The sequence below is a fragment of the Euleptes europaea genome, chromosome 16, assembly GCF_029931775.1.
Source record: "Euleptes europaea isolate rEulEur1 chromosome 16, rEulEur1.hap1, whole genome shotgun sequence".
In the NCBI taxonomy this organism is placed as follows: domain Eukaryota; kingdom Metazoa; phylum Chordata; class Lepidosauria; order Squamata; family Sphaerodactylidae; genus Euleptes; species Euleptes europaea.
Genome location: NC_079327.1, coordinates 28,222,261 through 28,235,950, shown reverse-complemented (window position 1 = coordinate 28,235,950; position 13,690 = coordinate 28,222,261). Strand labels below are relative to the sequence as shown.

At 41.7% G+C, this 13,690-nt stretch overlaps 1 protein-coding gene across 1 annotated transcript in view; it reads left to right on the top strand.

The window, feature by feature from the left end:
- The window catches only part of GAS6 (growth arrest specific 6), a 54,925-nt gene extending 41,782 nt beyond the window's left edge, over positions 1–13,143 (top strand). The window contains exons 12-15 of the mRNA XM_056861943.1: positions 126–294; positions 1,680–1,852; positions 3,839–4,067; positions 12,983–13,143. Coding sequence (XP_056717921.1) covers positions 126–294; positions 1,680–1,852; positions 3,839–4,067; positions 12,983–13,134 — 723 coding nt within the window. The 3' untranslated portion in view covers positions 13,135–13,143. The remainder of the gene's footprint in view (positions 1–125; positions 295–1,679; positions 1,853–3,838; positions 4,068–12,982) is intronic.
- Positions 13,144–13,690: the final 547 nt, after the last annotated feature.

Here is a 13,690-nt window from a genome sequence, read left to right as displayed (position 1 = left end):
TGAATTGACCTCTATTGGCTGGAGATCAGTTGTAACAGCAGGAGATCTCCAGCCACCGCCTGGAGGTTGGCAACCCTGCCTTTCATTCACATGTTATACCTTTCGTTCTGCTTTTATCTTGCTAGATTAACCCTCGAATAGATGGCTGCATGCGGGCCTGGAGCTGGCTGAATGGTGACGATCCAGCTATCCAAGCAACAGTGAGATTGAATAATAAGATGCAGTGCTTCAGTGTAGCAGGAAGAGGCTCTTTCTACCCTGGCAATGGTTATGCTGTCTTTAATCTCAGTTACAGTAAGTGTTTGATTTTTTGTGCCATTCTTTCCAACTCTTCAAAACAAGCAAGCAAACAAATCCCCCAAAACATAGAAATATGGCCATCCTTTTAATCTTTTGTCCTGTCCTGTCTGGTTTGTTTGTTTTTTAAAGTGACTGTCTGTTGTGGAGAGTATGATAGAGAATGAAAAAATAATAATGCTTCTTATATGTTAATTTTAAGATAAGTCAAATATCCTATAAAGTATATGCATTTCTCATAAACATTTTAATATGTATTTTGATGTCTCACTAAAGTACTTGCATTTTGATATTCTAATTGGGTTCTTGCTCATTCAAGTTACTGTCCACCATGAGGAGTTCACTATACCCTAAAATGCAATAGTGAAAGTCAGTTTCTCTCACTGAACCTCAGGCAATGTTTATTTGTTTAAATAAACTGCTTTTCTTGTGGTTCAAGGTGGCTTGCTATAGTTAAAAAAACGTTTCCAGTTGAATAAATATGTTTGCTGTATTGAAACAATTACTTCTGCTGTCTTAACTCCATTTTCTGATTTGTCTAGACTCTGTTCTAAATGTTGCTAACGTCTTTCTTTGTAGCCAGTTTCTGTTACAACTAGAACTGTGCACATAACAGCAAGAAATGTTTTTTTAATGCAGGATTGGGGTATGTGTGCAAGGCTTCCTGCTGTCAGTTTCACAAGCATTGTATGGATTGTTTTTCTGTTTGCATGGTGCTGTGTGGTATCCTTTCACAAAACATAACAACTGAAGTAAGTGGAAACTGAATCCAGGGCACAGTTGGGTGATGCAGACAGTGTTCTCTTTATATCTGCTTTGTTCAAAGCGATCTCTCCTCAGCTAGAGTAAAAAATCAGATGGTTCAGTCGCTTCTTGCAGCAGATGTCTGATATCCAAGTTGGATGGTAAACACTATGGCCACCATAAGTTGATGGTCTCTCTATTGATTACAGAAACTCAGCTTTGGGTCCAAATGTTTGTTCCCCAGCCAGTATGAAGGGACTTGTGACAGTAAAGAGAAGGGTTTCATTAATTCCCACCATCCTCACAACTCCCAACATCATCCAAAGTACTGTTCCTGGTGGCTCCCTGACTCGAGGGCTACGCAGCAAGAGAGGGAAGGTGATCTGAGCTCTGTTTGTGCTACTTGGATCCGAGCAACCTTGGTTTCAGATAATCTGAAAAAATGCACAACGTTCTGTGAATTGGAAGAGATGTTGAAATAGTTTCATTTGGCAATGCTGTTGCCTTTTCCTTGCAGGCATAAAATTTTATATATGCAGCTATTGTCTCAGATAAGAAAATCTTATCTGATGCTTGATTATTTGACCTTTTTTAACATTTTTGATGTTAACCACATCTCTCTATCTCTCTCCCCCTAGCACAACCTCATGGCAATAATGAAACCAGGAAGAAATGGGAAGTAAAAATAAACCTTCTAATGCGTCCAGCTACAGATACCGGGGTGCTCTTTGCCCTAGTGAACAATGAAGCAACAGTCCCTTTGTCAGTTGCTCTTATTGATTATCATTCTACAAAAAAACTTAAACAACAGGTATATATAAAACAAATTTTGGTGTGTATATGGTATGTTGGGGGGTTAAATGACCATGACAAGATAGTATCTGTAATGCATAATTAAACCAAAGTTAATGAAGAAGAAGAGTTGGTTTTTATATGCCGACTTTCTCTACCACTTAGGGGAGACTCAAACCGGCTTACAATCACCGTCCCCTCCCCACAACAGACACCCTGTGAGGTAGGTGGAGCTGAGAGAGTGTGACTAGCCCAAGGTCACCCAGCTGGCTTTGTGTGGAGGAGTGGGGAAGCAAATCCAGTTCACCAGATTATCCTCTGCTGCTCTTGTGGAGGAGTGGGGAATCAAACCCAGTTCTCCAGATCAGAGTCCACTGCTCCAAACCACCTCTCCAAACCACTACACGATGGCTCTCTTTAAGTCCCGTTGATTTCAGTGGGAAAGATTTAAACATATGCTTAGCTCCTCCATCGAAGTCAATAGGAAATAAAAATGCTAGTTTTGGAGGATTGTGTTCCAGATGGCTAGATCCCATTGGAAAGGAGAAGAGCATGAATAGAGTGGCATTCAGAGCCCCCATTTGAAATTTTCCCTTTTGTAAAAATTCTATCAGTAGGCAAGACATTCACACTGCCAGGATCTTGTTTTAGTAGCTTGCACTCCAGTAACCATCCTGTTTTTATTTTATACAAGCAAGTGTGTGTTGGCAGGACTGTGTGTAAGGGACACACTCTTTTTCTGGAGTGCAAAATATGGTTATGGGCACAGAATTAAGTTTTCTAAGAATGTTAGCTATCATTTAAAAATAACAGCTTCACTGCTCTCATTGTCATGAAGATGCATTCGAAAGATTGTGGGCAATATTCTCTGAAATCTCAGAAGTCAAATGAACTGCTGAATATGCATAGGGGTTAGAGTGGGGTTTTCAGAGGCTGGAATAGCAACCCTTCTAGTTAAGCATGCTTGGGATCACACAGTAAGTCCTTTCCTTGAAATTTGTTACAAATTCTGTATAACAGAATTGGGGAAAAAGTTAAATTCTTAGGCATGCGTGTCAAATGATTAGCAGAGAGGAGAAAATCTCTTCCTGGGCACTGGTGGAAACCAAGTGCTAAGCTAAATGGACCGATACAGGTAGGAGAAGGGCTGTGGCTGAGATGTAGAGCATGTGCTTCGTATGCAGATGGTCCCAAGTTCAATCCCCAGCATCTCCAGTTGAAAGGATCAGGTAGTACGTGATGTAAAAGACCTGTACCTGAGACCCTGGGAAGCTTCTGCCAGTCAGAGTAGACAGTACTGGCCTTGCTAGAGCCATGATCTGGTTCATTATGAGGCAGCTTCATGTGTGTACGTGCATACAGGTAACCCAGCAAGGACATGGGTATTGGATACTGTTGTAAACTTACTGTGTTGTGGTTAACTTCAAAATAAACTTTGTTCAGTTTCACCAGTAAGTAAAGGATAACATAATATTTGAGGATGGGTGCCCACTACAACTTACAATGATTGGGTAGCCCAATCTCGTCAGATCTTGGAAGCTAAGCAGGGTCAGCCCTGGTTAGTATTTGGATGGGAGACCACCAAGGAATGCCAGGGTTGTTGTGCAGAGGCAGGCAATGGCAAACCATTTCTGTTAGTCTCTTGCCTTGAAAACCTGACAGGGTCACCATAAGTCAACTGCAACATGACAGCATTTTGAACACGCATGTACACATGAAGCTGCCTTATACTGAATCAGACCCTTGGTCCATCAAAGTCAGTATTATCTACTCAGACTGGCAGCGGCTCTCCAGGGTCTCAGGCAGGGGTTTTTCACATCACCTACTTGCCTAGTCCCTTTTAACTGGAGATGCCGGGGATTGAACCTGAGATCTTCTGCATGCCAAGCAGATGCTCTATCACTGAGCCATGGCCCCTCCGCCAAGGCCATCGTAAGTGGCTTAAAAGTAATAGGAGGGGTTATATGAATATGTATCACTTCCATGTTGTTCCTTTGTTGTTCAGTTCATTGTTCTGGCAGTGGAGAACACAGTGGTATGCAGACTGGTGGTAAATATTTGTGATGAGCAGGAGCACTTGGTCGATATTGCGATCAGCCGCAGCCAGATATTGCTCACCGTGGATGGGACTGCTGGACAGAGTGAGCTAAGCAATTCCCAACTAGAAGAGAACCTGACCATCTTGGACGATTATTTGCAGTCATCTGTAAAGACCTACGTGGGAGGATTACCAGGTGATTATCAAATTTTGCAAACCATATTACTGATTCTTTCTAACTGTTCATGAAACTGGTGGTCAAGGACACAGTAATGTTCTCTGTCTTTGTTTTTACCATGGCCTGACTCAAAGAAGGAACTTTTAATTACTGGCTTTTTTTTTTTAATCATGTGAAGGCTAACCTTATTTGTGAAAGGTGAGAGTGAATTTTAACTAAACCTAGGGGGAAATGGGTTGTCACTGGGAAAGGAGCAATCTGTTGCCCTAGAGAAATCATAATCATAAAACTTTTATTGCGGTCTTTGACCAGTATAACAAACATTATAACAAGATTTGACAAAAGTTCCAGATTTAAAACAATTATTCAAAACAATGGAAGAATAAAAGTCTACAGCTTTACAATCCCAAGAGAAATCCGTTGTTAGGTATTGTATTAAACTGCATCCCATGCTTTATTTTCAGGCTTTCATTGGAGAAAAAATGAGGATTGCATAGAAGTACTGAAGGGAAATGTGCCAGAAAGTACATTTATTCCTATGAGAATCTCCTGAGAGATATTTATCATACAACAATTTGTAACACAGAAGTCATTCTATGGGTAGCAGTTCTTCCCTCAGACTCTAGTGCGAGTAGAGTAGTGAAGTTAACTATCTGGTCTGCTACTGCCAGTCCTTTGAGAATGCAAAGGGGCAGTCCTTTTGTGTTGTTTGTGTCATTAGTAATGTTTTCTTTCAATTCATCCATCTCCAGAAAAGTTTGGCTTTTTGCTCTTACCAGAAGAAAGTCTAGTAAATTCATTTCACTCTCTGTTGGCAATATGTTAGGCGCCTACTCATCTTAACCACCGAATACATGTGGGCCATAAAAAATGCCACTTCTAGTGCATTCTGGAACTTAATTATGTATGTGACACAACTGCTCACAATTGGCCATGATGTTTTGTATGTAGGATTTTCCCATGGCCTCCATCAACCCAAGTGGTCAAGTGAACAGAGATTAATAGAAAATAAATAACACAAGGGTGACAGACTAGCTTGAGCAACAGCTGAGTGAGTTTGAACTTGGCTGTCTGAGCTATTTGAGGGGTTTGGTGCCAATACCACAGTTCACATTCTGTTGTGCCAACTGCCGGTTTTCTGGGGCTTCTTGGAATTCACCTTGAATTGGCAGCTGTGGCAGTGAGTCTCCCCTGACTTCCCACAGTTGGATCCTACCAGCTAATCTACTCAACCAATTTCCCTGCACACTTCAGGCCAAAAATCTCAATTTTAACTATGTTGCCTGAAAGGGACAGAAAGGGACTTTCAGGTCAGATAGCAAGAAGAGGAAGAAGAAGAAGAAGAAGAAGAAGAAGAGTTGATTTTTATATGCCGACTTTCTCTACCACTTAAGGAAGAATCAAACCAGATTACAATCACCTTCCCTTCCCCTCCCCACAACAGACACCCTATGAGGTAGGTGAGGCAGACTTCTGAGAAAACCATGAGGTGAGGCAGACTTTTGAGAAAACCATGACTGGCTTCATGTGGAGGAGTGGGGAAATCAACCCAGTTCACCAGATTAGTGTCCGCCGCTCATGTGGAGGAGTGGGGAATCAAACCCGGTTCTCCAGATTAGAGTCTACCGCTCCAACATCAACACTGGTTAAAACATCAATCTAGTGTGCCATTAGCAATGAAAAACACAAACTCCATTATGGGGACTATGAGGAAAAGGACTGAAAATAAAACCAATATTATAATGCCCCAGTATGGTTCTGTGAAGCAGCCTCGTTTGGAATACTGTGTGTAGTTCAAGTCACTGTATTCCACAGAGGATATTCCACAGCTGGAAAAAGCACAGAAGGGGGCAACCAAGATGGTTAGAGGGTTGAAACGTTTTTCCTTTGAGAAAAAGCTAAAGAGACTGGGACTTTTCAGTTTAGGAAAAAAAGATAGCTGAGCGAGATAGAGAGTTATAAAATTATGCATGGGATGGAGAGAGTTGTTAAAAAGAATTTCTTCTCTCAAAATACTACAACTTGAGGGCACCGATTGAAGCTGATGGGCGATAAATTAAGCAGGAACAAAAGGAAGTACATTACTCAATAAGCACTTAAGACATAGCATTCATTGCCAGAGGATATAGTGATGGCTACAGGCACCGATGGCTTTAAAAGGAGATTGGACACATTCATAGAGGACAGGTCCATATATGGCTGCTAGCCATGGTGTTAAAGGGAGCTGCAATTGGCAGAGGGAGTAAACCTCTGAATCCCAATGCCAGGAGGCCACATCAGGGGAAGGCCTTGGCCTCTATGCCCTGTTAGTGGCCATCCAGAGTAACTGATGGGCCACTGTGTGACACAGGATGCTGGACTAAATGGACCACTGGTCTAACCCAACTTGGCTGCTCTTATGTTTTCTGTGGCTCCTATACACGTGGGCCTCACATTTCCTGGCTTAACCTTTCTGGTAGTCAACAGAGCCCCTTCTCTTCCTTCACCAGCAGCAAAGGTGGTAGGATCCAGTCCCAATGTGCAGCCTGGATTAATATATACCCACCCAAAGTAGTGATACATGTCCACAGTACTGGATGTTGGCTCCAGAGAATTTTCCCACTGCCAGAGAAGCAAGCTATTAGTCAAGAAGTTTATCTCATTGGTAGTGAAAACTGCTGTAGTAAAGACATGAACATTTTGGCTGCCTGATTGGTTTTCTGTTACGTGTTCATATCAAACTTTAAACAGGTCTACATAGTAATATGCCTGAAATACTCTTTACTTCTGTGTATCTAAGGATTATGAAGGTATTGGGCAATTGGAATTATATATAAATGATACTTGGGAATGAACCATGACCTGCGCAACCTTGCCTCCTCCCACCAAATAATGCGTATAACTTCAACGTGAACCGAGCTGTAGGCACCTAAATGTTGGCATGCGTAGGCAGTACTCCTAGGAATCCTCCTCCTCTGTCTTCATAACAAACAAGTGTCTATGGCTTGAATCCACTGGAAGATTTCCACTTGCGCTAGGGTCTTTGCGCTGGCAGAAGTGTGAAAGATACCCCATACTAGGTCCTTGCATTAAGCTAAACACAATGTAACTGTTTTGCCACTTGTACAAGATACTGTGCAAACAATTTCTGAACACTGACCATTTATGCTTTGGAATTTTGCATTGGTTCAAAACTGTATGCACGGGGGCTTTTTGGTCCAAAGATATTCCAGGAGTATCTTGTACTCAATTATTTGTCCCCAGTGAAAGACGGAGCATCTGAGTCCTTCCCCCCAACAATGTTTTTTAATTGGCTGTGATGTTTTTTTTTTTTAAATACATGACCAGCTCCACCGTGGGATTCGTTAATTTGTTATTAACCAAGTGGCCTTGATGTCTGAAAACTCCCGCTGTGAAACTAACCAAGGGGAGGGGGGAAACGCTTACTCCTGGGCACGTTTACACTAGTCCCACTAAATCCTGCTGGCCTTACTCCCAAGTAAGCATGTCTGAAAGTCTCCTCGCTTTTTTGTTTTTGCAGTGGTATTTTAGTGATAAAACACTAAAATAATAAACAGTAATGAAGATTAGCTGAGGGAAAGACTTGGCGCTCCCTCGCCCACTTCCCCATTCAGGCAGTTTACCACTGAATTTCACTAAAATACCACTGTAAAACAAAAAGGGAAGCAGGGAGCCCTGGGTGACCAGCCCCTGCCAGCCCCGCATCTGGATTCTTACAATGTATTTGATCCTAGTGGCCGTTTTACAACCAAAGCAGAGAAGGAACCCACACACACCCCAATTTGTTTCTGGTAGTCACAACGCAGGGTCTAGGCAAACTTTAAAGAACTTTCACTTGCTGAAACTAACCAGGGAGGATGCATATGAGGTTGAGGGAGGGAGAAACAGCAGCTCCTTTCCCCAAGATCTTAAAACAGGCTACCAAAACTCACCAAAATGACTTCAAGGGAGAGGGGTTGGATGAGGGAGGGGCAAGCGGGAATGGGCATAGGGAGAGCAACTGGCAGTTTAGACTATTCACAGAAATTGCCTCGATTAGGTTTCCTTTGGGATCAATGCAAAATTTAAATTTGTAATAAAACAGGTTCCTGAAAATGCAGGACAAGTGCAAAGTGACTTCTGAAGGTAGGAAAAAATCATGAATAACTTCAACAAAGCCCTGAAGCCATCCGGGGGAGAACGCGAACCAAAGTAACCAAGCATAAATGGCCTGCAAGATGTAGGGTGGAAAGCAGTGTTTCACAAGATCCTGTGCAAACAGAACTGTGCTGCCCATTTATGGTTCCCCTTGGGGATCACTGGATCCGAGCCTATTTCTTTACATGCTTAGGCTCTGGTGGGTATTGCACCCGCCCCATCATGCTTAGTCTCTACATGGCTGGGTGGTAGGTCAGCTGGCCCTTAGAAAATCATTGTGTAACTAGTCTGATATATTGCAAGGCTACCTGAAAATTGTAGAATGTAAAAGGACCGGGAAATGGTAGAGGTAAGATGACTACCCTATAGAGCCCCATGGCACAGAGTGGTAAGCTGCAGTCAAAAGCTCTGCTCACGACCTGAGTTCGATCCTGACAGAAGTTGATTTCAGGTAGCCGGCTCAAGGTTGACTCAGCCTTCCATTTTTCCGAGGTCAGTAAAATGAGTACCCAGCTTGCTGGGGGTAAAAGTGTAGATGACTGGGGCAGCCAATGGCAAACCACCCTGTAAACACTGCCTAGTAAACGTCGGGATGTGACATCACCCCATGGGTCAGTAATGACCCGGTGCTTGCACAGGGGACTACCTTTGCCTTTAAGATGACTACCAGGGATGGCCAGCAGGATCCTGATGCTGCATTCCTTAGTTGCCTCCGTCTTTGGTGGGAAGCAAGCTTCCTTAATTTTAGGGTATCTTTATCTGCTTTCCTTTTTATATTTTATTTTTGGTCTGCCAACTTTAAGGAAACGAGAATTGAAACATCTCAGTTCGTGGAGAAATTCTAAGGTACAGAGAAGTGGAAATGCTTGCAGAGTTTCTTCTTCCCCAGTCAGTTTTTAAAAAAACACTGCACGGTTCAGTAGTTTTTATTCAGATAGTTGAAGAATTCTGAAAGATGCAACGTTTTTCCTGACTTGCTGTCCATTACTGCCTGCCTTAAGGCCTCAAGGATTAACTTTAATCCCTATACTTTGTGGGGAGAGCGGATAAATTGTGCTTGACATAAACTGTTGTACTTCAGGAGATAGAGTGAGGAATTGGGAAGATTCTGTAGCATGCCTGAGGGAAGGATCCTTTCCATAAATCCAGAGCTGCATGCAAGGAGGGTTCTTAATGTGTGGGACGAATCATACCATCCCAAATTGCATTTTGTTCAATAAGAATGGGGTTAAATTGAACAGGATTAAACTATTATCTAGATAATGTTACACTCCTGCTAGATTGGTGAAGATGTTTAATTGAGTGTCGGGTTCTTGTGCAAGGTCTAACAAGGCTCTCTAATGGGCAGAGATCCTGGCCTCATCAGTTGTTCCTTTTCTAATTAATTGTTTGAGCGGAGGGGGGTATTTTTGTTTCATCTGCAGTGCCCATGCAGTAGGCCTTTCAACTTTTTGAACAATTTGAAATCTTGATAGATAAGAAAAAGATGAAGACATAAAAAGAAAATGGATAAATAATATTGTTTGGATTTATCAATCATGCTTATAAAACAATGGATATTTAGATTTGCTTTTAATGGGGAATGCTGCATGATGTGTCTGCAAACAGTGCCAAGTGGCTTCCTAGGTTTGCCAGGTCCCTCTTCGCCATTGGCAGGAGGTTTTGGGGGCGGAGCCTGAGGAGGGCATGGTTTGGGGAGGGGAGGGACTTCAATGCCATAGAGTCCAATTACCAAAGCAGCCATTTTCTTGAGGTGAACAGATCTCTATCAGCTAGAGATCAATTGTAATAACAGGAGATCTCCAGCTAGTACCTGGAGGCTGGCAATCCTATGGCTTCCTTAAGTTCATGCATTTTGTTATTAATTTTCCCTCAACTGTAATACATTGTTTTGTCCTGTTGATATGCTAGGTGTGAATACATACAAAAGTCTTTGATTTTCAGTGCCATCCTAAGCATATTGCACCCTTCTAAATCCATTAATTTTGGTGGACTTTAAAGGGCGGAACTCTGCCACTGTTTCAAATCACAAAAAGAGAACACTCCAGGACACTTTCAGTTCCCCCCTTCACTTGAACGTTTCACCTGCCTACTACACCTTTTACAGGGGCTTGATTTGCAGGGAAGAACAGGTTGTTTTAGCTCAGCTACAAAAAGCTGTCTGTTAGTTGCTTCAGCAGCACATATACTAAAATTGGAATCTGTTAGTTGCTGCAGATAAAGGTGCTCTTAGAAACTTAGCTAGAGAGACCAGTTCAAAACCACTGTGTGTGTGTGTGTGTGTGTGTATGGGTACAAGTCGGGGAATTCTCTGTAGTTTTAAATTACAGGTGAATTATGAATTAATAGTTACAGATAACGTTGATATAAGCTGATTTCTTCATGTATTGGCTTATACTAAAATCCTCTCTCTCTCTTCCTGCTTCAGTGTTTACATGGATACTGGTAGGCATCTACTAAAAGATTTTTAACACTTCCAATGAAGCTTTGATCAAAAGATGTATGACCTACATGTTACCTTCAGTCTCATTAGTGCAAATTTCCTTCAGCACATTTGAGAAGAACAGAAATCTATTATTTGGTCAATTCTTAACAATTTGTAAGACAGATAGGCTTGCTAACTGGCCTAAAGAAAAAAAAGTCTTGCCCCCTTAACTGAGGCTTAACGTGCACAAACAGGCAGCTGAAGACAGAGGCAAATAACATCACCTAGTAAATAACAGCCTCTGATAAAGGGACAGGATATTTTTTTCTTTAGGCAGTTTGCAACCCTAAAGTCAGATAAATATCCGTATCCTGTATGCATGCCCCATGTCTGGCAGTAAATTTTGCTTCTTTCAAACAGTACTATATATGAGTCATTTGTGAAACAGTAGCCTACACTGTAGGCAAAAAAAAAATGTTTTGGGCTCAAAACTGTTGTTTGTCGTTACCCCCATTTGTTTTATCATTGTGTTTAAGCCTGTTTGGTGTCATTCGTTCATTTGGTTTCCACTGGTTTCAATGGGAACACATTTTCGGGAATAACTCATTTTCCCATCCAAAAAGTCTTCTGTGCCAATATGTGGGACCCATTTGATTAAAATTCTCAATCGTGGAGAGGGGAAAGGAAGGTTTGACCAAACTGTGTGTTATCTTCCCTGAGGGGATTCTCAAGTGAGGATAGGAATGTTAGCCTACTGTATCTGTACCCTCCTTACCCTAGTGTATCTGGTTCTTTTCTGCACTGGCCTATCTGATTTCTGGTATTGGAACTAGGCTGGGAGAAAAGTGCTTCAAGCAGTGGGATGCAGTAAAGCTAGTGGGAGGCAGAATTTAGCTTCCCTCTCTCATGCCTTATCTGCAGAAAAGTAGCCTTTCCTGTCCAGTTTACACCAAAATGGGCAGACTTGTGTATGTGGGGTACCACCACTGATGTACCACATATCCAGTCCTCCATAGTCAGATCTCCCATGTACAAAGATCTCATATCCTTTCTTTTCCACTGATCTCTGCTATTGTTGTGTGTGTTTACTATCATGCCAGGCAGGGGGACAGAGCTTTAGCCTCTTCTGCTTTCTTCCCACCTTCCCTAGTCTACAGCCTTATTTGCCTGTCTGCCAGCTGGTGCAAGTAACATACCTATTTTGGTGCCCTGAAGGAGAGATGCTTGTCTATTTGCCCCAGGGGTCAAAACCTAAGCCTCATCACACACACACACCCCAGCGGGCACAGCCTGTAACAGAAGAATAGTTCTCACAAACAAGAACCACACTCGTGTAGAACTGAAAAAGTCTCCCCATACCAGCAGGCCATTAATGTGATTCGTGGAAATGCTGTATGTAGAAACGTTACTCAAATGGATGTTGTTCAGCAGGAAGATCTGCTAACTCTTCAGATTCCATAACACCCCTAGCAGGCTCCAATGTGCTGAGTCATTCTTTCTTCCCATTGCCTGTGGAAATGATACCAGATGGCAAAGACCTCAGAATAATGACCAAATCAGAATGTGTCCAGTTGTTACAGAATGGCATTAGTTATTGAATTTGGGTTAATTATATTAACTGTATTGAAGAATGGGCATTCTGATAATATTTTGCTTATCTGACTGTATTGTAATGAGCATATGGAAGGCTTCTTTTCCCTGCTATCTCAATGCCACACCATTGATGAGTTGCTGACTATGGAGAATGTGCACTTTGTTCTTAGGGTGGGCCAGGCTGCAAGCATTTCAAATATGCATGTCTATGTCTCCCCCCCCCCCCCGTAACAGAACAGCCTGCGTGTCCTGAGCAGCAGATATTTCTAAATTAATCCTTTTTGCTATAACAGAGGAAGGTTCTTGCTGTATAATGTCTGTAGCGTAATGATTAATCCAGCCCTTCTGGCAAGCAGATATTGGGGAAAGCCTTTCTCAGACAGAACTCTAATCTATGCCAGTGCTTGAAGGGCTGTAAAGACCTTGTGATCCTTGACATGCCCCGCAGAACAAACTTGCCTTGGTGCAAAAACATATCTAATAGTAAAGAGAAGATCTTGTAAAGAAGGCTAGGAAGGAAATCTGAAAAGAAGGGAAGAGTGAGAGTCTGCTCCTGAATCTACAGTTTTTAACCTTTATATGCAAAACTGGAAACCCAACATTTCATTCTCAGAACGTTTCCCTGAATTACACAGTTAAAGTATTTTGTGAAGCTAGTGTTAGTCATAGAGCCACAAACGTTTGCAGAATGCCAAAAAGGAAAATGCTTGGTTTTGGTTTTTAGTTAACAATAGTAATGTTCAAAGATGCTTTTCCTTCCCTTTACTTTGAAACACAGATGTTCCTGTCACTTCAACTCCAGTCACCGCTTTCTACCATGGTTGCATGACGGTGAAAGTTAATCAGCAAACCCTGGATCTGGATGAGGCTCTTGACAAGTCCAATGATATCACATCTCATTCTTGTCCTCCAGTAGAGACTGCTCACTAGACACAATTGGAACACCCGAAGTTTTATATTAAAAAACCCTCTCAATGCTTTCTTTTAAATATATATATATATATATATATATAAAAAGATATAAATTATTCAGACTTCCAGCACTGTGTGTATAGTTCTCTTGGACACTGAAGTTATGTAGAGCCACTGAAGCTCAAATGTCAGGTTAATTATTGAACTATTTCTTTACTTTGGAGAGTTTCAAATGTGTAATATATTTGTAAATAGTTCAGAAACTAATAACCCAAAGCTGCAAATGATTGCCTAAGGTGAGTAGTGAAGAGACAGATCATATCTATTCTGTTGTGACTGGTAATATGTTCCACGTGGACTGGAAGATTAAAAATAGTTCTGTATTTTTTTATTTCCAAATGCTGCTTCCTGACTTACAAAATATGGAAGAATAAAACGTGAAATTTTTTTGGGACTTAACTGTAGCAAGGTACAGTCTTTGGGCACATTTTATTCTTTTTTCCCCTTTGACATTATGATGTTGGTGGTCTTTGACATTAGTTAAATTTGGTATCAGTTATTTATTTGCCAATGA